The sequence below is a fragment of the Arachis ipaensis genome, chromosome B5 (assembly GCF_059453495.1).
Source record: "Arachis ipaensis isolate K30076 ecotype BB chromosome B5, ASM5945349v1, whole genome shotgun sequence".
Taxonomy (NCBI): domain Eukaryota; kingdom Viridiplantae; phylum Streptophyta; class Magnoliopsida; order Fabales; family Fabaceae; genus Arachis; species Arachis ipaensis.
This window is the reverse complement of record NC_142440.1, coordinates 23,641,509-23,669,448: the sequence shown is the minus strand read 5'-3', so window position 1 is coordinate 23,669,448 and position 27,940 is coordinate 23,641,509. Positions and strand designations below refer to the sequence as shown.

The 27,940-nt window shown below is 35.2% G+C and overlaps 2 protein-coding genes, 1 long non-coding RNA gene and 1 pseudogene across 3 annotated transcripts; 3 read left to right on the top strand and 1 right to left on the bottom strand.

Annotated features, from left to right (window-relative positions):
• Positions 1-834: 834 nt before the first annotated feature.
• On the top strand, positions 835-1,535 carry LOC148563604 (uncharacterized). Its single transcript, XM_088487682.1, has 2 exons — positions 835-1,216; positions 1,378-1,535. The coding sequence occupies exons 1-2, from the start codon at positions 835-837 to the stop codon at positions 1,533-1,535; spliced, it is 540 nt and encodes a 179-aa protein (XP_088343808.1).
• Positions 1,536-2,231: 696 nt separating this feature from the next.
• On the bottom strand, positions 2,232-4,769 carry LOC148563603 (uncharacterized). The gene is made up of 5 exons (XM_088486872.1): positions 4,445-4,769; positions 3,771-3,852; positions 3,461-3,665; positions 2,977-3,343; positions 2,232-2,758 (listed from the first exon to the last, which is right to left on the bottom strand). Exons 1-5 carry the CDS (start codon positions 4,767-4,769, stop codon positions 2,232-2,234), a joined length of 1,506 nt encoding a protein of 501 aa, XP_088342998.1.
• Positions 4,770-8,503: 3,734 nt separating this feature from the next.
• LOC148563602 (uncharacterized) lies at positions 8,504-21,000 on the top strand (annotated as a pseudogene).
• A 1,010-nt stretch (positions 21,001-22,010) lies between these two features.
• On the top strand, positions 22,011-22,887 carry LOC148563601 (uncharacterized). The gene is made up of 3 exons (XR_015883194.1): positions 22,011-22,124; positions 22,201-22,272; positions 22,734-22,887. It is a non-coding gene; the product is annotated as an uncharacterized LOC148563601 (long non-coding RNA).
• Positions 22,888-27,940: the final 5,053 nt, after the last annotated feature.

Genomic DNA, 27,940 nt, shown 5'->3' with positions numbered 1-27,940 from the left:
GACAACATTAAATTTATCGTGTTAGGTGGCGAAACTGGGAGCGTGGTGACCGACGATATAGATATATGAAGCTAGCTGACTTTAGGAAGGCCTTTGATGAACTTCAGGAAGGTCAGGTGAGTTTTCATTAAAGTAGTATTAGTTTCCTGTTTAGTGCCTGCGTAAATCTAATGAACCATTGTTAATGTGATTGTTATCTGGGTTGTAATCATGAGTTTCCTTTATTCTTTTTAGTTTGTGTGGGTTGCGTATACTGTGGATCGCGTGGATCCGAACATAATTCCTGCTGAAATCTATATGCACTCGGTTGTCTGGAGCGCTACAGTACCTTTGGTGTCATTTGAATGTGTTGAGTGGCATGCTACCGATAGGATTAGGCGACAATTCGGTTTCGTTCAGGGAGTACCTCATGAGGAGTGGAATCTGGACAAGGCGCATGGAGAAGTCCTGATTGGTCCTAAGAATCTTAACTGGGCCACGGCACCGACTCATTACAGTTGGGTGATGCATTAGACAAACAGGTATCACCACGTTCTTTTTGAGCTTCCCATGCCTTCACAGCATCCGTTGGATACTTACATGCATTGGTACCGAGGAAAATTTGGGGACCGATTGAACTTGTCGAATCTTGTGGGTGAAGAGAATGATGAGGGTAATCAGGATATGGATGAGGGTAATCAGGATATGGATGATGACAATGAAGAACAGGAGCCACATTCGCCTCAGATACCACCTCCAAATCCGCTTCCACAGGAACAACCTCAGTTCTCAGGCCAATATGTACCTCAAACATATTTCAACCCTTCATTTCCACAGCATCAACAATATTGGGGTATGTCACAGTTTGAACCAGGCGAAGGCGGTTCTTTTAGCCAGTTACTTGGGTTTATGGCTGGAGATGCAGGACAGTCACGATATGGCCATCAAACTGAGTTCATGCCAGGGAGGTATTCGTTGGATGCGAGGTTTCCGGGCCATACCTCATCGGTTGCTTCCGGAGGATTCGTATCTGTTGACTCTAGTAGGAGTGACGGGGGACGCGGAGTTCTTAATAGTCAAAATCCGAACCGTGTATCCATGGGGAGAATTAAAGAGAATGCTAACACACTCGGGCACGAGACCGATGCGTATCTAGTGGACAACCCGGACGATGAGGAGGATGATGAGGATGATGAAATAGAGGAGTTCGATAAGGACGAAGAGTCCCGTAATGATGGTATTTATATTGAGTATTTTGCTTTACTTGATAGATTAGTTATTTATTTTGTGGTCATAAATGATATCTATGTTTGGTTTTTCCTGAATGATATGTGGTATCTATGTTGCCTTGAGTACATAATGGACTATATTTAATTATGTTTATAAAATTGTATCCAGGTCAGGCACGCACTCCGGATGACAAAACCAAAGGTTACAATCTGAGGATTGATCCTCCACGTCGTAGCGCTAATCGCTACACTCCATCTGTGTTCAAAAAGGCCGCCAAGAAATGCAAGGACTTTGTGAAGGATGTAAAGTGGTCAATGAGAAAATAGTTGTGGTGTAATGAACTTATTTACGTATTAATGAACTGGACTATGTTTAAAGATCTTTGTATGTGTTGGTCCTTATGTATTATTTAGTTGGACTATGATCAGGTTACTTTGTATGCTGAGAGTATTTATGTATTAATGAAGTGAATATATTGCTACTGTTATCATATCAAATTAACACAGGTGGACAATTGATGTCGTACTATATACTGCTACATATATCTTATAATGCTAGGTCGTCATAATTTATTATAATGTCATATCTCAGGTCATGTTAACTCAATAGGAGAATTCATGATATATTATACAATGTTACATATAACATACTTTCTTAAGTCATATGGAACAAGTCTTTTCATAGTATATGATACTACATATATAATATCATATTAGAATAAGAATCTATTGAGCATCTCTGTCGGTATTTGCGCCCGCTGATTGACGGCATCTGCTACGGCTGTGTCCCTCAGCCCCACATAGCCTGCATCGCCTAGGACGACGTAACATTCGCATGTCCATCTCATTCAAGAAGCGCGTCATCCTGGGGCGACCTTTCGTGACGCGTCTCAGGTACGGATTCGGTACGAACCGAGGTCCGTTTTAAGCAGGCCATGTAGTAGGATTACCTAGTGGCCTAAACCTTGCTCGGTACACCCGCCGAACTTGGTCCATCTTGTAAACATCATGCACATACACTTGTCAATCTAGTCGCTGGTTGGCACAACATGCGAACACATGTCTACAGGGAATCCGGTCCACCTGGAACTCACCACAGTCACATCGAAGGCCTCGTAGGTCGACTGCAAATTCCAGTCCACTTGGCATCTCACGCACCTCGAAGACCTCGTTTTGCCGGTCAAAGCAACTAACCTGAATGTTTCCTGATGCAAGTTGGTTTGCATGCAACTTCAACGTCACCACATCAGAAAACATATGGCCAGCATTAATCCGGGCTTCCGCCTCCACTCTTTTTCGGGTGAACAACTCATTAAGTCTGTAGAATGTTGCCTTCACAAGAGTAGTAATGGGGAGATTGCGTGCACCCTTCAATACTGAATTGATGCATTCTACTAGATTCGTCGTCATGTGACCCCATCGATAGCCACCGTCAAATGCCAACGCGTACTGTTCGCGAGAAATTCTGTTTAACCAGTTTGTATATGCCTTGCCCCGTTCCCGTAACCGCTGGTAACGCACTTCGTACTCCCGCACCGTCCTCGAATATCCTGAACGATAACAACATATAAAAGGGACAAAAACATACGTCAAATATACAGTTTGAAGGTAACTATGTTAATAACTTAATAAAACAAAAATTAAAGGTTAACAATGTTGACGACCAATTTTGGGGGGTACGGTGCCTTGAACTTTCTCAGAAAATTCGACTCTATATACCTGATGCAAAACATATAAAAAGCTCTAGGAGGTGACCAAGCTCTGTTACTGTGTTCCACAACTGCATTGATGGATTCGTGTCGGTCGGATATTAGTCCCACACCATCCCGAGTGACAACATGTTGATGCAAGTTACTAAGGAAAAAGTGCCATGCATCAGAAGTCTCTCCCTCGACAATAGCAAACGCAATTAGGACGATATTGTTGTTGCCATCTTGTGAAACTGCGACTAGTAGACAACCCTTATACTTTCTGTACAAGTGAGTCCCATCCACCTGGACAACTGGCTTACAATGTCTGAATGCCCTGATGCAGGGGTAATAACTCCAAAATACTCTATGCAGTACCCGAATATCACCGACCAAGTCATCGTCTTGATATGCAGGCATAGTCTCAAAATGGACAACAGCTGATGGCTCCTTATGACACATGGCCTCAAACCATATAGGCAACGCTTCGTACGATGCTTCCCAACCTCCAAATATTTTTTCTACTGCCCTTTGCTTAGCCAACCATGCTTTCCGATAACTAACGGTGTAGTTGAACTTCGATTGCACTTCTGCTATAACCGATTTTACCTTTAAGGAGGGGTCAGCCTCAACCAATGGCTTTATTGCTTCTGCAATTGTGATGGAGTCCAGCTTCGAATGATCCTGTGAAATGGTGGCTCTGGTACAGGTGTGACTACCATTATACCTCCTTATAACCCAACAATACTTCCTGCTGATCAAACTAATCCTGATAAGCCAATCACACCCTGACCCATACTGTGTACACTTGGCATAAAATGTCAACGGCTCAGACTCATACACCCGGTAGTCTACGCTTCGTCGTATGGTATACTCTTTTATCGCCTTAATAACAGCTTCCTGGGAACTGAACTCTATCCCAACAGCAAATTCACCATCTGTGATAATAGGAACTTCTGCCGGGACAACCAGCATGGGAAAAAATTAAATAAATACATAGATATTTTAAAATCGAGATAAATCAATATTCACTGCATCAAGTATGATATAAATCCAACCCAGACATCATGTTACTGTGTCACTTTTTTCACAAAATATGGACATGAACGTCTGATGTAAAAAATCGGACCAGACCGGCTGGTTCGACCGTCACCCCCGATGAACCAAATACTAATCGGTCCAGTTCTCTAAATGATATTTACAAACACACGTTATGTTTCATATTCATAATGTAGAGAATTTTATTATTATTTTCTAACAAATACTTGTGTATAACATAAATAATAATAAAATATTTGCTTCTATGTTCCATATTGGTTTAAAATAACATGATATTTTTCAAATGTTATTAAACACATATTTTGACTTTTATTTTTTTAACTTCTTAGTATTTTTTATTTTTTATTTACATAGGATCGGGTCAACCGGTTCAACCTCTAACACATACATGACATCAACGCATGCTTAAATAATGGTTAATAAATACTAATTCATTCATAAATAATTCAATAATTAAATAAAAAAAAACTAATTCGATGAATTACGTACCTGCAGTCATATATTCCGGAAACTCCGGAACATGCATGGCTTCCAAGTCCAGAACTCGCATGAATGATGGCTCCCCAAATGGCATATCATTTGCGAGTGCATTTGCCACCTCTGTCACATCTAGATCCACAGTTCCATCACCTTGATCTTCATCTCCATCTGGACCAACACATTCGTAGTTGCTTTCGAACTCTTCTTCACTGTCACTATTATAATCTTTCCGTAGAGTATTCCGATCGGCCTCAGATTGTTCAAACTCAACATACAACTCAATGAACAAAATCTGAGCCCGGTTTTCAATATACATTGAAAACATCTCCTGCATGCTCGCTTCGTCCGTCACATATCTGGTTTAAAATTGGACGAACCCACCAAATACCGGTATGGGATATCTGTATAGAATACACGATATTTTTTTTTCCCTCTCAGAATCAATCTTCTCACAGATCACACCTTTGAGCTCTTCAAATGTGATGATAAAAGGAATAACAACATCTAGTGGATTTTCACAAATAAACTTTACTCCTTCAGACGTTTGTAACAAAATCTGACCAAAATAATACACTTTTAGTAATACCATGTCACTCATTTCTCTCAATAACCAAAAAAAGAGCATAACCTTAACTACTAACTTCTCTAGTTCAAAACAAGTATGAAAGAGACCCAAAAAAATGAAACAGAGGAAGCAGCCGCTGAAGGAGGGGAAAAAGACGGGTAACCTGCCACTAACTCGCTACACACTTTTATATAGCCCTCTATACTCAACTCGGATCCTTCGACTAGGTTAACTTCATTCAAAAAAATATTAAACAACCAAATTGGACCATGCGTTTTCCTTTCCCGATTCATAAAAAAGATAGTCACCCCTAGCCAAAACGGATGGTACGACTTCAGTCTTCTTTAACTCACACTCTCAACATGCAACTCGGACTATTCAACTTGATGTTCCAACTCAAGCAACACGGAGGGTTCGATTTATACGTACCAAAATTTGTTTCCTATACCCTCCCAAATAGGACCATGCGATTTGGTGGAGAAAATCTGCCCCATGTAAACCCCGATTAAATTAGTAAATAATTAGTCAATAAATTAGTTTTTAATAAGGAAGATTAGAAATATAAATATTATATTAAATTAGGGTAGAGCTCATCAAAACGAGAATTTTGACACTAATTTCGAAGAAAATGGTCCAAAATTGGACCGAAAGGACCGAACTAGTTGAACCGGACCCGAACCGGGCTATCGGTCCAACCGGACCAGCCCATTAAAAAGAGCCACGGGCTCTTCTTTCCCTCATTTCCTCAGTGACGCAGGTGAGCTCCAGGGAGAGGAAAGGAACGCCGAACCCTTACGGCAAAGTTCCAAATCCCGTAACTCCTCCGTTCAAGCTCCGATCGCCACACCATTTGGAGCCACGCGTTCACCGCGTTGAGCTTTACATTTCTACCGGAACAATTTCATAGGTAACTTGCTATTCCACTTCAGCCTCTCATTTCCCCCAATTTTTGAGTTTTGAGAAGGGGTGTTGAATTTCTTTGATTTTTGATGTTTTAGGATCCAATTAGCTTGAGAAAAACGTTCACTCTTTCTTATGTGAAGCTTGAGTAAGGTGAGGATACGATAATTCTATTTTATTTTCATTGAATTTGAGCTTTGAGTATTAAATTGGATATATATGTGTTATGAATGTGTATTAGGTTGTGAATAAATAATTGGAGCTTGAAATTGTGAATACTGGAACTTGGAGGAAGCGGATTAGTTGAGTTTTGAGGGGCTGTCTTGGTTTTGAATAAATAGCTTTGGTCGTTACGTAGAAATCGGCCAAGGTATGGTTTAGGTTTCTTGCATTTAATATATAATGTTCTGTGAAAACTTAGGCTAGACGACCATAGGATAAGTTGGAATGCAGGTGTATGTTTAATGTTTAGTAATTTGTTGATGAATATATTTGGTTGAAGTTTATTGAATAATTAGTTATTAATTTTGGATGGTGAATGTTGTTATGTTAATTTGGAGAGAATTATGGTTGAATGTTATTGTTGATGAACATGGTTGGTTTGGTGCTTGTTGATTAACTAATGATTTGGTGAATTATTGATTTGAGGTATAACTATTGTAGAGGTTGTTGTGATAATGAGGTATTTTGTGTTAAAAGCCTAGGATTTGTGAACTATGATTCTTAGTTGAATTTTGGGTTGTTGAATTTGAATATTGTATGAGTATAATTGTTTATCTGAGGTAGATTTATTGTGGTGATTGTTATGATGATGAGGAAGGGTATGTTGAATTGAAAAAAAAGCAGGTTTGGACCCGAAAAGGGTGGCAAAATTCGAGCTTTAGAGGAGATGCTGCCAAAATTTTATAAAAATTAGAGATTTTGTTTATATGATTATTTAAAAAGATTTAGATTCAAAGGTTATATGGTTTGATTTTGAGTTATTAAGAAAATGATCATGTTTTAAGTTTGATTCATTTAGAAAAGAATGAATTATATTTTGAATTGGAACTATTGGTGGACGGAATGGGAGGTGTGATAATGAAAGATAAGGATTGAATATGATTGATGTATGATGATGAATGAGATACGATTGAGAATGATGTGGATATTGATGAATTATAATTGAATTATTTATATGGCTTGAATAATTTAATGATTTGAGATACGAGGTTCCCTGGATTAAGTGCCGTGGCTTGCCACCACGTGTACCAGGTTGAAAACTCGATACTCTGTTGACCCTACGACGTAATTGTGACCAGGCACTATATAAATTCCCGGGATTGTTACCCCCATTGAGTAATATTGATTATTTGAGATAAAGCTATGCATAGACTCTTGGGGATGCACGTCGGGGGACAGTCTAAGGACAATTCAGACTTGTCGGGTTGGCTGGATAACCGACAGATGAGCCTCATCAGCCATAGGACAGGCATGCATCATCTGCATATTACTTGAATTACTTGCTTGTGCATTAGTTGGGTGTGCCTAACTGTATTTGCCATGTTAAATGTGTAATTGTTACTTGCTGTATTTGTAACCTTCTTGTGCTTGCTTATATCTGCTTAACTGTCTATGAAATACTAAAGGAAGTGGAGGTATGGAGGAACGGTAATATGGGGTTTAGATTTAAGGTTAAGTTAAGTCAAGTTTAGGTATTCTTAGAAAACCACCTTTTATGGCTTCTGTTTAATACTTTAAGCTCTATAATCTGAGTGTCGGCGTTCTAGGATTGCCTCTGGCATTCCCAGGACCTTATATATTATGTGTGTGGCACCTTTACCATACTGAGAACCTCCGGTTCTCATTCCATACTATGTTGTTATTTTTCAGATGCAGGTCGAGAAACATCTCGTTAGGCGTCTGGACTCTTGAAGCGGAGTGGTTATAGGGCTATTTTGTTATGCTATGATGTATATATATATGTACTCGGTTTTCTCTCCGCATATCTTGTTCTTTTGATCCTCCTAGAGGTCTTTGGAGAGGCAGGATTGTGTATATGTACTTTTGGATTTTGGATATGTATGTATATATATGTCAATATTCTCCGGCCAGTCTTGACTTCGCAGACTGAGTTAGGAGCTTGTTATTTTGTATCTTTGGCACTCTATTCCTACTTCTGTTATCATATGTTTAACAGTTATGGTTTTATTAGCGCGCAGGTTAACTTGTTCCTTGAGCGTTGCGCTTTTATTTCGTGATTTTTGCTTCCTCTATTCTTCAAGGCTCCTAGCATATTACAATTCTTCTGCTATTATATGTACTCATTTTATTTTAGAGGTCATAATACCACACCACCTCTGTTTTACGACTTAAGCGTAAAGCATAGTGTGGTAGGGTGTTACAATTATGGTATCAGAGTAGTTCGTTCCTATAGAGCCTGAAAGACGGACTGATTGTACTTCTGTGCATTCTCTGTATATGTGTGTATGTGCTATTAGGATATCTGATTGATATATATGGCATAAACGTTTGTGAGCATGCATTTGGAACTTAAAGCATTAGACCTGCGATATTGAGACTGATCAACTTAATATCACTTGTTTGGTGTGTATAGGGACCAGATGTCGACTTGCGGACGCGGTCGCAGGCGAGGTAGAGGTAGGACAGGCACCATTACTCCTGCCCCCACAGGGACTGATCCAGTAGACTTTATGGCTGCCCTGGGAAATATGGCTGCAGCTATGCAAGCAACAGCCGAGGCATTGGGTGATCAAATAAATCAGGGTAATCATGGGAACACTAATAATGAGGACGGTCCTATGACACTTGCTACCTTTCTGAAAGTTCATCCTCCGACCTTCAGGGGAACTTCAAATCCCACTGATGCAGATAATTGGATTCAAGCTATGGAAAGGGCGTTATAGGCACAACAGGTTCCTGAAGAGCAATGGGTTGAATTTGGAACTTATCAGTTGCAAGGTGAAGCTCAGTATTGGTGGCAGGGAACACGACGTATCATGCAGTCTGATGGTGCTGCAATTCCTTGGGAGATTTTTCGGACAGAGTTCTATAAGAAATACTTTCCTAATTCATCCAGAAATGCCAAGGAACTTGAATTAATGCAGTTAAAGCAGGGACAAATGACTATTGCTGAGTATACTAGCAAATTTAAGGATTTATGTCGCTTTTCTCGTATCTGTCAAGGTGCGCCTGAAGATTTTGCTGAATGGAAGTGTATTAAATATGAGGGAGGTCTTCGGAGTGATATTCTGAGCTTTGTTGCCCCAATGGAGATCAGGGTGTTTTCTGAATTGGTGAATAAGAGTAGGGTGGCTGAGGATTGTGTGAGGAAGGCGGCATTAGAGAAAGGGAGTTTGAGGATGCCTTTTCAGAGGCCTTCAGGGAGGAACTTTGCTCCGAGAGGTAGGAATTTCAAGCGTGGAGGCTTTGTTCTGCAGCAGACTCAGGGTTAAGGTAATTACAGAAGGCCGAATACTAATGCTAGTCAAGGAAAAAGATTTGGGAAGCAGCCACAGCAGGATCTGAATTGTCAGAAGTGCGAAAAGTATCATCCTGGAGTTCCGTGCAGACTAGGACTTGGAGTGTGCTATTCCTGTGGACAGCCTGTGCATATAGCCAGTAATTGCCCTAAGAAGAAGAAGTATGAGACTGGTAGGGTGCACCAGCCGAGGAGAGTATACACCACTTCTACCATTGGTGCTGAGGGATCTGAGACACTGATTAGAGGTAATTGTGAAATGGCTGATAAAATCTTAAATGCTTTATTTGATTCAGGAGCAAGTCATTCATTTATTGCATTTGAAAAGGCCCATGAATTAGGATTGAGAATGGTGGTTTTAGGTTATGATTTGAAAGTATATAATGCTACTCATGAAGCTATGGTGACTAGGATAGGATGTCCACAAGTTCCCTTTCGAGTACAACAACGTGAATTTGTGCATGATTTGATTTGTTTGCCTGTGACTGGTCTTGATCTCATTTTGGGATTGGATTGGTTATCCAAGAATCATGTTTTGCTTGATTGTTTTGAGAAGTCAGTACAGTTTATGCCAGAAGGGTCAGAAGCACCGGTTGTGGTGAATAGTTACTATTTGAATTCTATGATAGTAAACTGTTCTGGAACCGAATGTCAGGGTATTATGTTATTAACTACAGGAGTATCAGGTGATGATCAGAGTTTAGAGCAGATTCCCGTTGTATCTGAATTTCCAGATGTATTTTCGGATGATATTAATGAATTTCCACCTAACCGGGAAGTGGAATTCGCAATTGAGTTGGTGCCTGGAGCCAGTCCAATTTCAATTACTCCTTACAGGATGTCACCTTTAGAAATGGCTGAATTGAAAGCTCAGCTGGAAGATCTGTTGAGTAAGCATTTTATCTGACCAAGTGTTTCTCCGTGGGGAGCGCCAGTGTTACTGGTAAAGAAGAAGGATGGGAGTATGCGGTTGTGTGTCGATTATCGGCAATTGAATAAGATTACTGTGAAGAATAAATATCCATTGCCTAGAATCGATGATCTAATGGATCAGTTACAGGGTGCCGGTGTGTTTTCTAAGATTGACCTGCGATCCGGGTATCATCAGATAAGGGTTAGAGATGAGGATATTCCGAAAACTGCTTTCAGGACGCGTTATGGTCATTATGAGTATACAGTGATGTCTTTTGGGTTAACTAATACCCCGGCAGTATTTATGGATTATATGAACAGGATTTTCCGACCGTATTTGGACAAGTTTGTTATTGTCTTCATTGATGATATTCTTGTTTATTCTAAGTCTGAGGAGGAACATGCTGATCACTTGCGAACTGTGCTGCAAATTCTGAGAGATAGGAAGTTATATGCTAAGTTATCTAAATGTTAGTTCTGGAAGAGTGAAGTGAAGTTTCTCGGCCACGTGGTGAGTAAGCAGGGGATAACTGTCGATCCTGCTAAGGTGGAAGCAGTGGTGAATTGGGAGCGACCAACTTCAGTGACAGAGATCAGGAGTTTCTTAGGTTTGGCGGGGTATTATCGCAGATTTATTAAGGGATTTTCACAGCTCGCCTTACCTTTAACTAAATTGACTAGGAAGGATACGCCTTTTATCTAGACTCCAGAATGTGAAGAGAGTTTTCAAGCATTGAAGCACAGGTTGACTACTGCACCTGTATTGGTATTACCTGAACCAAGTGAACCGTTTGAAGTGTATTGTGATGCATCTCTAAAAGGGTTGGGGTGTGTTCTGATGCAGCACCAGAATGTTGTAGCATACGCCTCACGGCAGTTAAGGCCGCATGAGATGAACTACCCGACACATGATTTAGAACTTGCTGCTGTTGTGTTTGCTTTAAAGATTTGGAGGCACTACCTCTATTGCGTTAAGTTTCATGTTTTCTCAGACCATAAGAGTTTGAAGTATCTTTTTGAGCAGAAAGAGTTGAATATGCGTCAGAGGAGGTGGATGGAGCTTCTGAAAGATTATGATTTTGAATTGAATTATCATCCAGGAAAAGCGAACGTTGTGGCGGACGCTTTGAGTCGGAAGTCTTTATATGCAGCTTGGATGATGCTACGGGAGGAAGAGTTACTGAAGGCATTCCAAGGTGTGAAATTGGGAGTTAGAGAAGAATCTGGAATCCTGTGTTTGAGTCAGTTGCAAATTTCTAGTGATTTTAAATCAGAACTTCTGAAGGCTCATTGAGATAGTGAAGCGTTACGTAAGGTATTACCAGCAGTCGAACAGGGGAAACAGTGGAGAGTGTCAGAAGGACAGGATGGTTTGTGGAAGTTCAAGAACTGGATTGTTGTGCCAGATATTGGAGACCTGCGACAGAGAATCTTGAAGGAAGCTCATAAGAACGGGTTTTCAATTCACCCAGGGAGCACTAAAATGTATCAGGATCTGAAAGCGATGTTCTGGTGGCCAGGTATGAAGAATGATGTGGCATTGCATGTATCTAAATGTCTAACGTGTCAGAAGGTTAAGATTGAGTATCAGAGACCATCAGGGACCCTTCAGCCTTTGGAGATTCCACAATGGAAATGGGAGAGTATTGCAATGGATTTTGTGATAGGTTTGCCTAGAACCCGGTCTGGTTGTGACGCTATTTGGGTGGTTGTGGACCGACTGACAAAATCAGCTCACTTTCTTCCTATCCGAATAAGTTGCACAATGGAGGAATTGGCTCGAATGTATATCAAAGAGATTGTCAGGTTGCATGGTGTGCCTTCTATTATCGTATCTGACAGAGATCCTCACTTTACATCAAGATTCTGGGGAGCTTTTTAACGTGCATTTGGGACTCAGTTAAGCTTGAGTACTACGTATCACCCTCAGACAGATGGTCAATCAGAGAGAACTATTCAGACCTTGGAAGATATGCTAAGAGCTTGTGTTTTGGACCAGCCGGCGAGCTGGGACCGATATATGCCATTAGTAGAGTTTGCTTATAATAATAGCTACCATGCAAGTATCGAAATGGCTCCATATGAGGCTCTGTATGGCAGAAAATGTCAGTCTCCACTATGTTGGCATGAAACTGGAGAAAGGAGTTTGTTAGGGCCTGAAATGATAGCTGAAACTACTGAACAGATAAAGAAGATTCGTAGTCGAATGCTTATAGCCCAGAGCCGCCAGAAAAGTTATGCTGATCGGAGGCAAAAGCCTTTGGAATTTGAGGAAGGGGAGCATGTTTTTCTGAAAGTTACACCAACCACTGGAGTGGGAAGAGCTATTAAGACTAAGAAACTAAATCTCCGTTATATTGGACCGTTTAAGATCCTAAAGAGAATTGGACCAGTGGTTTATAGAATTGCCTTACCGCCGTATCTTTCGAATTTACACGATGTGTTTCATGTATCACAGCTTCGGAAATATACTCCTGACGTAAGTCATGTTTTGGAACCAGAACCAATCCAAGTAAGAGAAGATCTAACACTCCCAGTAATTCCGGTGAGAATTGATGACTTCAGTATTAAACGATTATGCGGAAGGGAAGTATCGTTGGTAAAAGTAGCTTGGAGTCGAGCTGGTATCGAGGAACATACCTGGGAGCTCGAATCAGATATATGAAAGGACTATCAACATCTCTTTTCAGGTAACTAGATTTGAATTTTGAGGGCAAAATTCTTTATTAGGTGGGTAGGATGTAAACCCCGGTTAAATTAGTAGATAATTAGTCAATAAATTAGTTTTTAATAAGGAGGATTAGAAATGTGAATATTATATTAAATTAGGGTAGAGCTCATCGAAACGAGAATTTTGACACTAATTTCGAAGAAAACTGTCCAAAATTGGACCAAAAGGACCGAACCAGTTGAACCGGACCCAAACCGGGTTATCAGTCCAACCGGATCAGCCCATTAAAAAGAGCCACGGGCTCTTCTTTCCCTCATTTTCTCAACGACGCAGCTGAGCTCCAGGGAGAGGAAAGGAACGCCGAACCCTTACGGCAAAGTTCCAAATCCCGTAACTCATCCGTTCGAGCTCCAATCGCCGCACCGTTTGCGGCCACGCGTTCACCGCGTTGAGCTCTACATTTCTACCGGAACAATTTCATAGGTAACTTTCTATTCCACTTCAGCCTCTCATTTCCCCCAATTTTCGAGTTTTGAGAAGGGGTGTTGAATTTCTTTGATTTTTGATGTTTTAGGATCCAATTAGCTTGAGAAAAACGTTCATTCTTGCTTATGTGAAGCTTGGGTAAGGTGAGGATACGATAATTCTATTTTATTTTCATTGAATTTGAGCTTTGAGTATTAAATTGGATATATATGTGTTATGAATGTGTATTAGGTTGTGAATAAATAATTGGAGCTTGAAATTGTGAATACTGGAACTTGGAGGAAGCGGATTAGTTGAGTTTTGAGGGGCTATCTTGGTTTTGAATAAATAGCTTTGGTCGTTACGTGGAAATCGGCCAAGGTATGGTTTAGGTTTCTTGCATTTAATATATAATGTTCTGTGAAAACTTAGGCTAGAGGACCATAGGATAAGTTGGAATGCAGGTGTATGTTTAATGTTTAGTAATTTGTTGATGAATATATTTGGTTGAAGTTTATTGAATAATTAGTTATTAATTTTGGATGGTGGATGTTGTTATGTTAATTTGGAGAGAATTATGGTTGAATGTTATTGTTGATGAACATGGTTGGTTTGGTGCTTGTTGATTAACTAATGATTTGGTGAATTATTGATTTGAGGTATAACTATTGTGGAGGTTGTTGTGATAATGAGGTATTTTGTGTTAAAAGCCTAGGATTTGTGAACTATGATTCTTAGTTGAATTTTGGGTTGTTGGATTTGAATATTGTATGAGTATAATTGTTTATCTGAGGTAGATTTATTGTGGTGATTGTTATGATGATGAGGAATGGTATGTTGAATTGAAAAGAAAGCAGGTTTGGACCCGAAAAGGGTGGCAAAATTCGAGTTTTAGAGGAGATGCTGCCGAAATTTTATAAAAATTAGAGATTTTGTTTATATGATTATTTAAAAAGATTTAGATTCAAATGTTATATGGTTTGATTTTGAGTTATTAAGAAAATGAGCATGTTTTAAATTTGATTCATTTAGAAAAGAATGAATTATCTTTTGAATTGGAACTATTGATGGACGGAATGGGAGGTGTGATAATGAAAGATAAGGATTGAATATGATTGATGTATGATGATGAATGAGATACAATTGAGAATGATGTGGATGTTGATGAATTATAATTGAATTATTTATATGGCTTGAATAATTTAATGATCTAAGATACGAGGTTTCCTGGATTAATTGCCGTGACTTGCCACCACGTGTACCAGGTTGAAAACTCGATACTCTGTTGACCCTACGACGTAAGTGTGACCGGGCACTATATAAATTCCCGGGAATGTTACCCCCCATTGAGTAATATTGATTATTTGAGATAAAGCTATGCATAGACTCTTGGGGATGCACGTCGGGGGACAGTCTAAGGACAATTCAGACTTGTCGGGTTGGCTGGATAACCGACAGATGAGCCTCATTAGCCATAGGGCAGGCATGCATCATCTGCATATTACTTGAATTACTTGCTTGTGCATTAGTTGGGTGTGCCTAACTGTATTTGCCATGTTAAATGTGTAATTGTTACTTGCTGTATTTGTAACCTTCTTGTGCTTGCTTATATCTGCTTAACTGTCTGTGAAATACTGAAGGAAGTGGAGGTATGGAGGAACGGCAATATGGGGTTTAGATTTAAGGTTAAGTTAAGTCAAGTTTAGGTAATCTTAGAAAACCACCTTTTATGGCTTCTGTTTAATACTTTAAGCTCTATAATCTGAGTGTCGGCGTTCTACGATTGCCTTTGGCATTTCCAGGACCTTATATATTATGTGTGTGGCACCTTTACCATACTGAGAACCTCCGGTTCTCATTCCATACTATGTTGTTATTTTTCAGATGCAGGTCGAGAGACATCTCGTTAGGCGTCTGGACTCTTGAAGCGGAGTGGTTACAGGGCTATTTTGTTATGCTATGATGTATATATATATATATATATATGTACTCAGTTTTCTCTCCGCATATCTTGTTCTTTTGATCCTCCTAGAGGTCTATGGAGAGGCAGGATTGTGTATATGTACTTTTGGGTTTTGGATATGTATGTATATATATGTAAATATTCTCCGGCCAATCTTGACTTCGCAGACTGAGTTAGGAGCTTGTTATTTTGTATCTTTGGCACTTTATTCCTACTTCTGTTATCATATGTTTAACAGTTATGGTTTTCTTAGCGCGCAGGTTAACTTGTTCCTTGAGCGTTGCGCTTTTATTTCGCGATTTTTGCTTCCTCTATTCTTCAAGGCTCCTAGCATATTACAATTCTTCTACTATTATATGTACTCATTTTATTTTAGAGGTCGTAATACCACACCACCTCTGTTTTACGACTTAAGCGTAAAATTTAGTGTGGTAGGGTGTTACACCCCACATACATGTCTAATCCCCCTTAATTCCATATCGAAGAAAAGCTCACATATAGTATCCATTTCCATAAAATTGAGCCTTCTAATGGACCTAACTTAGATTGTCTATATAAAAAATATGCCTTACACCTTATAAAAACATTGGTAAAATATGCATCATCATTTAGACAAATTGTTTATTTTTCAATAACCACTTCGGTTCTAAACCAATCCAAACACACACAAGGCCTTAGTATAGTGATAATGATTTTTGTTTTGTAAATAGATGTATTCGAGTTTGAGACTATAGGCCGGTAGTGAATGAAAATCCTTAGCTTAAGCTTGGTTTAGCTTTCAAAAGCATGAGTACATTCAAAAACTTTGAATATTGGATCAAATTTGTTTGAATGTTTTTTTTTTTTTAATTATGTTTACTTGAATTAATATTTTGTAATTTTTGTTTTCAATTTTTATCTTTAAAAATTAATTATAAAATTTATTTTTTCAACTATTCTTTTTAAATTTTTTTTTATATTCACATTCTTTTGTATTTTTTAACTATCTTTTTTCACTTTTCTCATTTTTCCTACATGCAAGATTATCTTTATTTTATTTCTTAACTATCCATCTTCACTTTTTTTTTATTTCCATCTTCATTTTATTTCACCTGCTTTTTATGTACCTTATTGTTATTTTTGTTTAATTTTATAAATTTGTTTGCCTTTTATTATTATAATTTATAATTATTAGACAGTATTAGTTATGTGTATATATATCTAATATTATGTGTAATTTATTATAATATGCATATAATATTTAAGATAATATTTTATATAATGATATATTATAATTTAAAATTTTATAATATAAAAATTGTTAAAATAATAATATTAAAAATTTAATCAAATTTTTATTGTTTTAGTAATTTCATATCTAAAAGTGATTTTGGTCATTATTAAATAATATTTTATCAATTATAATTACTTTTAAATCAAAGTATCCAAACATAAATCATGTTAAAACAAACTCAATTTTAATCAAAATTAACTTTAGTATAATTAAATTCAACTCAACTCCACTTTATCAAAATCAACTCTAGTATAATCAAATTGAGAACGTGAGTGTATAATATAGGTGAGTGTATAATCAACTCTATTTTTTCAAAAAAAAATTAATCAGCCTTGTTTTATATGTTAAACAAATGAATTTATCAAAGTGGTAAGAGGTTTTGGTGTGTGTCTTTGCTTATTTTATTTATTTATTTTTTGGATACAAAGATGTTCGGAATCATATATAAGACATGAACTCAACCTCCAAAATTAGGTTTCTAAATTTTAGATTTAAAGTTAACATATCCCAATCTAGGTCATTTTGATTTCCAAGATCTATGAACACCTTTCTGCTGCAAGGATCAATTTGGCATCAATATATGTTTGCATGTGCATAGGGGCCAGTGAATCATACGATTAATCATAATTATTTGTCCCCGTAACTCACAATTTAATTTAAAAACTCATGTATATGGTTGGAGCAGCATCATCATGATGTAGATGATGATGTATTACAGTGTTAGTTAATTATTATAAAGAGTATTACGTTATTATGGCCCAACATATGATGCTCCCATGCAATACACCATAAGTCCAAAACTTTTTTTTTCCTTTTGGTATTAAAAATAAAAAAAGAAAAAAAAAAGTGCAAACATTCAATCGGCAAAGATGCATTTCTTTCCAAACTATATCCTACACTCCCAAATCATGGTTTATGCAAACACTTTTCTGGACCTATGAGAATATCATATTGTTATTGTCAACATCTTTGTTTCTATAAATTATACCAATTCATAGGATTTAGAGTTTAAAATTATCTAATTTTAGATACTTGCTTGTTGGTTTGCAAATACGCTTGATTTATAAGTATTAATCGAAATGAAAATGTTTGGTAACAAAAAAGTATTAGTAAAAAATAGTTAGAATTTGTCTTATTTATTATTCATTAAATGTTATAATAATTAATAAATATTAAATAAAATAAATTTTGACTTTTTTTTTCTAATATTCCCGTAATTGAGATGCATTATTGCATTTTGAATATATTGTCTTAATATGATCTGGCGAATTAAGGAATATTATGTACAATATTATCTAATTGTGCAGCAGGTGATTGTTGTAATTTACAATTTTATGATTTAATTACTTATGTTTCCATATTTCATATTTTAAACCTGGAAAGCTTGAGACTTGAGAGGCCCCCTTAAGCTCCTTAGACAAAATCATTACTTAACAACACTGTTCCACGCTTGGCGACCTTAATATATTTCAATTTGGTCCCTCTCTCAAGAACTTTTTGCCTTTTGAGTTTTAAATAATGCACACACACACAGAGAGAGAAGAGAGTTATGGAATTAATCTTATTTTAGAGGGATATTCATCATCATTTAATTCTAAGTACCTACCAGCAGTGTTCCTCATGATTCCTCTATTCTCTTCTTTTTATAGAACTACTTTTACTAATTAGTGTGGCCAATTTTAAAACACAAAAATTCGGCAGAGAACAAAATCTATCTTTACATCTATCTATAAGATATACTATCCGGCATTTTAGGTTTAATGCTTTGTGATAGCACAAGATTCAAATTGCCTCTATATATTGGCATAGAATAATATTGGAGGAATATTTTGAAGTTTCTTGCCTATTATTACACTACCACTTTTAATTTATAAAAAAAAAAAAAAAAAAAAGCTTTGGAGTTTAATTTATTTAATGATCTTGACGGCCAAGTAATTATCCTTCATTGAAATCTATGTATCTTACTATAAACCAACACAACTCTTGTAACCTGCATTATTGTTGTCTATGTTAAGGAATTTTCTATTATGAGTGGGATCAGATATGATTATTAAGAAGAATTGAATGTGGAATTTCTTTAATTTTAGACATTCAATTGAAGCCCCACAAGCTTACACGGGTAATCAATGTAGCTTATATAATAAGGACAAATTTTCACTACAAGAAAAATACCCATTCAGCCACACTTTTTTTAAGCTACATTTGAAAAGCGTAGCCTATTCTATGAATAGGCTACGCTTTTCTCCGTGTTGCCTTTTTATAAGAGAAAAGGATACACAATTGTGGCATCACTTAAAAAGTGTAGCCTTAGGTATTATAGAAATCACTTATAAAGCGTAGCCGTAGGTTGATATCTATAGGTTCACTTTTCGTATCAAAGGAGACGCTTTTAAAGGGTAGCCTATTTGTTAAGTTTTAGGTGCATTTTAAAAGTGATGCCTAATGTATCTAGTGCAAAAAAAATTTAACACAACTCACAAACACTTGGTAATTTTTTGTTTCCTTTTCTCCCTCACTTACCCTCTTTGCGTGGTGCCCTAACCTAGAATCAGAACCCATCTCAACTCTCTCTTCTCTCGCCACTCTGTCCCTCAAGCCCGTCGCCGGCTCCTCAAGCTTTGGTCGCCCCCTCAAGCTCGTCGCTGCCTCAAGCTCTGTCGCCCCCTCAAACTCGTCACGGCCTCAAGCTCTGTCGCCGCCTCAAGCTCGTCGCCGCCTCAAGCTCACGTCGCCGCCTCAAGCTCGCGTCGCCGCTTCAAGCTCATCGCCGCTCAAGCTCTGTCGCGCTCTATCATAGTTCGTAAGCTCGCCTTCCTGCTTCGGCCATCAACGCTTCCTCGGCCCTGAGTCTGGGTTTAGGGTTTCAGCTTCGGCTCGGGTCTTCCATCAACGCTTGCTTCGTCTCTCTGCCTATGTGAGTTTCATCTTCAGCCCTGTTATTCCTCTTTCAATTTTATTGTTGTAAATTATTAGTATATCTTGAATTTATTGCTCAAAGTTGAGTTTGTTGCTGAAATTATGATTTAGCTAATGTTAATCTGCTGTAAATCATATTTGGAGAGTTGAAGTTTTTTTGTTGCTTCCTGAAAGTTATCATAGTTTAAGTTTTTGTTGCTGCCTGAAAGTTATCATAGTTATCATAGCTGAATTTGTTGCTAGAATTCTAGAAGTAGAATTTGTTGTCAGCTGTAAGTTGAATTTGATGCTGAACATATCATAAATGTGGTTGTTGCTGGAAGTAGAATTTGTTGCTGGATAATTGAGTTGAGTTGAATTTGTTACTGATCCTTGTTGTTGTTGTGTTGAATTTGTTCTGATTAGGGGAGGTTCTGCGATTATTTGTTTTTTAATTAAGAAGCATCATGTTCTATTTTTAATTTGTTTTTGGTTTTGATGTTTCCCAATTATTTTCGTGATCTTTGTTTCAGGAAAGTGCCATGAATGGCAGGCAGAAGGTTGAGAAAAAAGGTTTAATATGTTACTCCTCTTGATTTTGAAGTTCTTTGATCCCAGTTTCTTCAACTTTTTGTAAATTAAGCATTCATTTCCTGCTTCCATCATGTTAAGCTGTGTTTGATTGTTTTGTGCTCATCATGTTAAGCTGTGTTTGATTGTTTTGCAGTGTTACTTGATGTATATATCTCCTCACTGTTATAAATTCCTTCATTGATAATATTTTAAGTTCTTGCTTTCTTATCATCTTGTACTTTGTTCAAGAGTTGTTGCAGTTGGGAGCTCCTAAGATTGTTCCAGATTATCCAATTCTTTCTGTTGACGACCTAGCAGATCAAATAGCCGAGGTTCTCAACTTTTTTGGGTGAGTAAGTTCAAGCTTAATCTGTAATTGATTTCCATTTAATGACATAAAGAAAATTAGTTTACACCAATTTCCATTAGGCTTTGAATATTGGCAGTTGTTCGTTTTGAGAAGGCAATCTCACCCCAACATTCTTTTTGTCTGCAGTCTTAGTGCAGTAATGTGCATGGGAGTAGCTGCCGGAGCTTACATTCTTACCTTATTTGCTGTAATTATTATGTTGGTGCTATGCAGCCTCTCCCCTTTTTAAATTACATTAGAGTTTCAATGATGGATCGTTCAATTTTTCTAATGGTTTTATGTTTACAATAGATGAAGGTTTTGTCAGCCTTTCCCCTTCTTGTTTTGTCAGCTAAGGTTTCTCATTTGGCGTCTGCTGTTACGAAAACATATCTTTTACTCTGGTTTGTTTGCTTTTCTAATTTTGATTCCCCTTGTTTATGAAGGGATACACTGGTGACAGAGAATTTGGGAAAATACGAATTAAGAAATGTTTCTGCAGATCAATATGCTTCTGATATTGCTGCATTAAGAAACATATTTCATGATGTATATAGAGGGATCAGGCATAAGCCACTGATCATTGCTCCCGGTGGCTTCTATGATGCTAACTGGTTCCAGGAATTTGTAAACAAATCTGGTAAATCTGTTGATGTGGTATCTCACCACATATATAACCTTGGAGCAGGTATCATCCACCAAAAAGGAATACTACTGTTATAATATTTGACAAATGTTTATGAATTTTGGTTATAACAAAAGCTACTACTTTATCTTACATACAGGAGTTGATGAGCACCTAATTGAAAGAATTCTTGATCCATCATATCTTGATGGAGTGGCTAGCACATTCAGTGGCCTCAAAAACATACTTCAAAAATCAGCAACCAAAGCAAAAGCATGGGTTGGTGAGGCAGGAGGGGCTTACAACAATGGCCACCATCTTGTGTCTGATGCATTTGTCTACAGCTTCTGGTTAGTTTAACTAACTCACCTTGAATTTCTTTTTATTATTTTTTAATTTTTTTTGTCATTGGAGATTCTACAAGCATTTACTCTACAAGCATTTAATTTTTTAATTTTTTAACACAGGTATTTGGATCAGCTTGGAATGTCAACTGTTTATGACACCAGAACATACTGCAGACAGAGTTTGGTTGGAGGAAACTATGGATTACTAAACACTTCTACTTTTGTGCCAAATCCAGATTATTATAGGTACCAAATATTAAATTTCATAGTTGAAGGATGTGCAGCATGTTATTGTGGACTATCTCATTTTAGCTTTCAAGTGTCATTATTACAAAAAAATATATTGTGTGCTCATTTTACAAACTCGCACATACCTTTCTACCATTGGTTGAGGGTGTAGACTTATCATATGCAGATCACACATTCTATCCAATGGTGAAAAGATGTGTTTTGTTTCGATATATAAAATAAAAATGAGTACAAATTATACATTCCTTCTTTGTGAGCTGATATATCCAACTTGTGTTCTGACATATATAGATGTTTACTTCATTAGTTGCTTGCCAGATCCGCAAGATCCGCAATTGGATTCAAGTAGGATAGTCTTTTAAAGCTTACTGACACTCGTGCTTCTAACAATAAGATGACACTGATGCACTATCTTTGCAAGGTATAATAACAATTGCACTAAAGGAATATATCATTTGATCACTTACCTTCTTTCCATTTTGCTATTTTGGCTCTAGGTTCTAGCTGATAGGTCGCCTGGACTGCTTGACTTCCACTTAGACCTTGTAAGCCTGGAAGCTGCGACTAAGGTGATGATTTATGCTTGGTTGGAAAAAGAAAATTATTCAACTGCTAATTGCTAATTTGGTTGGTTTATTGGTTCTGTTTCACTTTGTTCCCCTGTAAAACTGAGCACATATCTCCTCCTCTGACTTCTTGCAATGATATGTGTGTCACTTCCGTTTGTTTGTGGCTGAAAATTGTTTGTGCAATTCTGGTTGTTGTATTTCTGATTTTGTGCACTTTTGTTTGCTATGGCTGAAAGTTATATTGCTATTTTTGGCTCTTTTCTTTTCACCATGAACTAGAAGAAACATGGGATGACTTGGTATATATGAATTTTTTCCTATTTTTTTATTCATCTGCCGATAAAAAGCAAATAATACTAGCAAATAATACATTGATAGTTTTCAGTCTGGTTTTTTAATTTTTATAATCGCGAATGTCATTATAAATATTTTTCTAATTACTTTTCTATATAATTATGCAGGATAATATTGAGGATGATGATAATGAAGATTAAGTTGATTATTATTGTGGTTTATTGGCTAAGATAGAGTAGTGTTGGGAATGGATACATGTATAGTTGACTAATGACTTTTATTAAAAGATACTTATGTAGGATATAATATTTTAGTTTTTTATAGAGTATTAGTAGTAAATTCTAAGTGATATCATAGTTATTTTGATATGGCTATGTTTATTTTAATGAGATGTATGAATATTTAAAATTAACATTATTCTAGTACTTTTGGATCATTATTATAAATATATTTTGGTTACAGATAATTTTTATTATTTAAAAAAATTATTTAGTATAATTATGTATTTTTTTATTTTATAATATTTAACTCATTTAATTAAAAATGCAGAATTATTATATATATATATATATATATATATATATATATATATAAAATAAAAAAATAATAATAACGGACCTAAGGCTACATTTATATACAGTAGCTATAGTATGAAAAAAAAAAAAAAAAACGAGGGACCTAAGGCTACACTTATAAAAAGTAGCCATGGAATATAATGTGGCTACGCTTGACAGGTGATGCAATAGTGTTGAAAAGCGTAGCCTATTCTAGTAAGAATGGAAGCTGAAAAGCGTAGCCTTTGGTCCTGCACAGCATCACTTGAAAAGCGTAGCCTATTCCCAAATGCCAAAAGCGTAGCCCTTGGTACAGAAAAGCGTAGCCTTTGAGAATAGACAACGGCCGAATAGGAATCACCCCAAAAAGCGTAGCCGTAGCCCAAAAAGCGTAGCCGTAGCCTAAGGCATCATTTTTTTTTACTTTTGGCTACACTTTTCAAGTGTACCTGAATGGGTATTTTTCTTGTAGTGTTTTCTTGAAAAATACCACTTTATTTCATAGAAACCGAATGTTAATCACACCTAATGAAACAAAGTTACGGAAGCATAATTGATAACTACTCTTAGAATACAAAGAGCGCTAATTTAGAGTTAAGATCTACTTCGATTTTTGTCTATTTTTACAAAAGATAAGATGATTTTTGCTTAAAAGACGGATATTTTGATTTTCTACTTTTTTTTTAATTTTAAAATAATATAATTTTTTTATTAAAAAATTCGTTAAATAATAACAGAAATTATTTTTGTAAAATTTTATTTGTATTTTATGGGATTTTTAAATTTCACAAAGTTTTTTTTAATAATATGACCGATTATAATTAGTACTACCACCACTTTTTTTAATTTATTCTCATTCTTATTATTTCTATCTCTGTTATTTTTATTGTATAACTATATTTTATTATTATCAGTATCTCATCTACGGTCTTCATCATCAATACCAATATCAATACTAATATCATCAACATTAATATTATCTTATTTTGTTTCTTATTTAATGATATTTTTTTCCTTTAAAAAGTATTCATACTGCATTTTTTTTTGCGACATCATTTTCAACAACAGTCTTTCTCCACTTAATTAACCACTACTGATGAAAGAATTTTTTAAAAATAAACTTATTAATAGTTTGTGGGAGCTTAAAACCCCAAAATTACAAATAAAACCACACAAAACTAATTTTTATTACTATTTAACGAATTTTCTAAAAGAAGGAATCGTTTGCCCCAAAATAAAAAGGTTAGTTGAGAGGTGAAATGTCTTTTTTTTAGAGATCGCCTTGTCCTTCGTGAAAATGGACAAGGATCGGGTTGAGTGTTTATTCGCTAATTTATTGAAATGGTTAAAAATTGAAGCGATATATTATATTACTAATTTTACAACTAAAATGTATCACATGTCACTTTTTTATTATAATTGAAATTAGATCTTTCTCTAAAATTAAAGAGTTTTCTCCTTCTTTCTCTCTCTCTCTCCTTTTTTCTATCTCTCTCATTTCTCCACTTATTCTATCTCTCTTACATATCATTATTAATAACTAATTACAAATTTGACAATTAAAATATGAAACATGACATTTTCTAATTATAATTAAAATTAAAATATAAAAATTAAAATTAAAATTGAAATATAGCTATATTATATTACTAATTTAACAACCAAAATGTGACATAATATTTTCTCATTAAAATTAAGATGAAATATTTTTTTCCAAAATTAATAAACTCCCTTCCTCCATTCTCTTATATACTTCTCTCCCCTTCTCTATTTCTCTCTACCTTTCCCACTTTATATATAACTTATAATTTATATTCTATATTACTAATTTGACAAATCAAAATGTGTCACGAAATATTCTTTCATTCTATTAAAATAAAATATTTTTCTCCAAAATTAACAAACTCCCTCTCTCATTTTTTTCTTTATCTTTCTCTCTCTTTTCTCTATCTCTCTCCACATTTTTATTTTACAAAAACAAAATTAATAAAATAATATAATTCAAATAAATTTATAAAATTATAATAAATACATTAAATTTATAACTAAATATAATTAAAAGTAATCTCGTAATATTATTCACATAAAAATATATTATTATGTATACATATTTTTTAATTTTTTATTTAGTTTTAAATTTTTACCGTTTATCTTTTTAATTTATATTTTTACTTCTCTCTTTTTAAATATTTATTATACATAATTGGGAAAAAATACTAATATTATGATTAATAATTTGAATCAAGATTCAATTATTTTAAAAAAAATATTTTTAGTTAATTTTATAACTATCGATATAAATTTATTTATACTAATATCTAATTATATAAATATAGTTAGTCTTTTTATATTGTATAACTATCCGTTATTTATTTCTCAAATTATATATTATATAAATATAGTTAGTCTTTTTATATTGTATAACTATCCGTTATTTCTGACTTTGAAAAAATTTCAAGTTTTAACCCCTATGTCACCTTGGAGAGCTATATTTTATATTAACTTTTTCAACATCAAAAGTTTCGGTAATGATTCTTTAAATGCTAATGAGTCAAAGGATAATATGAATTTTTAGAAATCGTTTATTGTTCCATTAAATTCATAAGTTTATAAAAATGTAGATTTTTTGGAATTTGAACTAAAACACAAAAGTTAGATTTCTATTTTTATTTGTTTTGATTCTTTTTATATTTTATTTGAATTCAAATGGGGTATTTTTTTATTAACATTTATGTAAGTTAATATAACATTAACTTAAAAGTAGTAAAAGTCAATAATCTGTATTAGTAGTAAATCAAATCAAGTTGATTCTATAAATGTGTTGTTCAGTAGTAAATTAAATCAACTAGATTCGATTTACTATTGATATAGCATATATAGTAAATCGAATCAAGTTAATTCGATTTACTATTGATATAGCATATAGTAAATTGAATCCAATTGATTCGATTTATATTGAAAAAGCGTAAATCAAATTTAGTTAATTGAATGTACATAGAGTTACTTTAAGACATGCATGTAAGTTAATTCACTTTAAGACATTTGTGTAATATTGATTCCTATTTAATTTATTTGTGTGATTTATCCTAAGCTTTAGATAATTAATATTAACATTAATTATTAATAAAAAATTAAATTCTTTAATATGAAAATAATAACTAAAAGTTTATTATTTAATTTTTTTAATATATATATAGAGACTCTGATCTTCTGCCAATAAAAATTTATGTCTTCTACGATTTTTTTGTAAAATTAATTTAATTTTATAAATCTTTTTTGTTATAATCTATAATAATATCAAGACAAAATCGATATAATTTTAAAAAATTTATATTCTCGTAATATTTTTTTTTGGAACAAAGAAAGCTCAACACAATAAAGTGGAACATGAAAAGGTACAAAACACAACTCAAAGCACAAGACAATGAACACATTAAAAGGTATAGTATAATTCGTTGTGATCTCTGGTATAGCCATCAACAACCAAACGGATCAACACCACACAATTCTCTGTAGCTCAAAAACGACCTATTTATAACTCCAACAACACCTGTTTTCTTATTTCTAGAAAGTTCTGCTATTTCTTTCCAACCAAATATTTCAAATAGTTGCGAAAAAACTTACCAGTCACTTCTTATGCTCAGAACTACGACCAGGTGCTCCAATCCAATTTTCAAATACAGTCCTTAGAATAACCCAAGCTCTATCAGCACACATCAACCAAGTGCACCACACCTGCTACGTAAATTCACAGCCAAGAAAAATGTGATGCACAAATTCTACATCCTTTTTGCACAAAATACAAATATTATCATTCTGATGAATAATCCCTACCCTACTCAATCTTTCTTTCGTGTTAACCCGTCCTATTAAAACAAACCATGCAAAAAGTTCCACTCTTGGAGGAATCAATCTTCTTCATATGGTGCTAGTGAAGCTGTAACTTGTAATGTCCTCTGAGATAGTCTCTTTCTGCAACACCTGCACAAAATTGTTAGTAGAAAAAATACATGTTCTATCAAATTTCCATATAACTGTATCCTCTCTATTAGTCGATAATCTAACTAGTCTTAACCAGTCATGGAGTTGATTGAGAAGCTCTAACTTCTATTTGAATAAATCTCTCTTCCACTGGAAGTTTCATGTTCACTCTAACCCAGCTCAAAATCCACAATTTCCTACAACAGATCCTTATTGATTTGAAATAGAGAAGAACCTCAAAAAACTTACTTTCAAAGGATCACCTTGTAATCAATTATCCTCTCAAAATCGAACATGTCTTTCAACTTATTTAATCATCATATATTTATTATAAATATATGTATTGTTTAATTTATTTTTAATTAATATTTTATATTTTAATATATTTATACAAATTAATTATTTATTGGTTACATACAAAAGACGAAATCCAAGTTTCTAAACCTATTTAAACGGAAGAATTTAGCATTATATATAGCGTGCGTCAATTTTGTCCAAGGTAGTAATAAGTTTTGGTCAACTTTGCTTTAGGGATTATGTATGGGGTGGTTGGTGAGGTGAATGAGCATGGATGAGTGGTAATAGCAACTTGTCATGGGAATGGAGAGTCAATGTTATTAGACAATAGACAATGTGGTCTCACGGGTCGGGTCCCTTCCGACACTCAATTCCCTTAAATATCCTTTTCTGCTTTTTTGCTTTTTTTCACTTTCTTTCTTTCCTTCCCATCTTACTCATACTCTCTTATGTGACCATGACCACTTTGCTTCTCCTCTATATCATGATTAATATCAACGCAAATAACAAGCTATAAAAGAGTACACCTTAACCGCATTAAT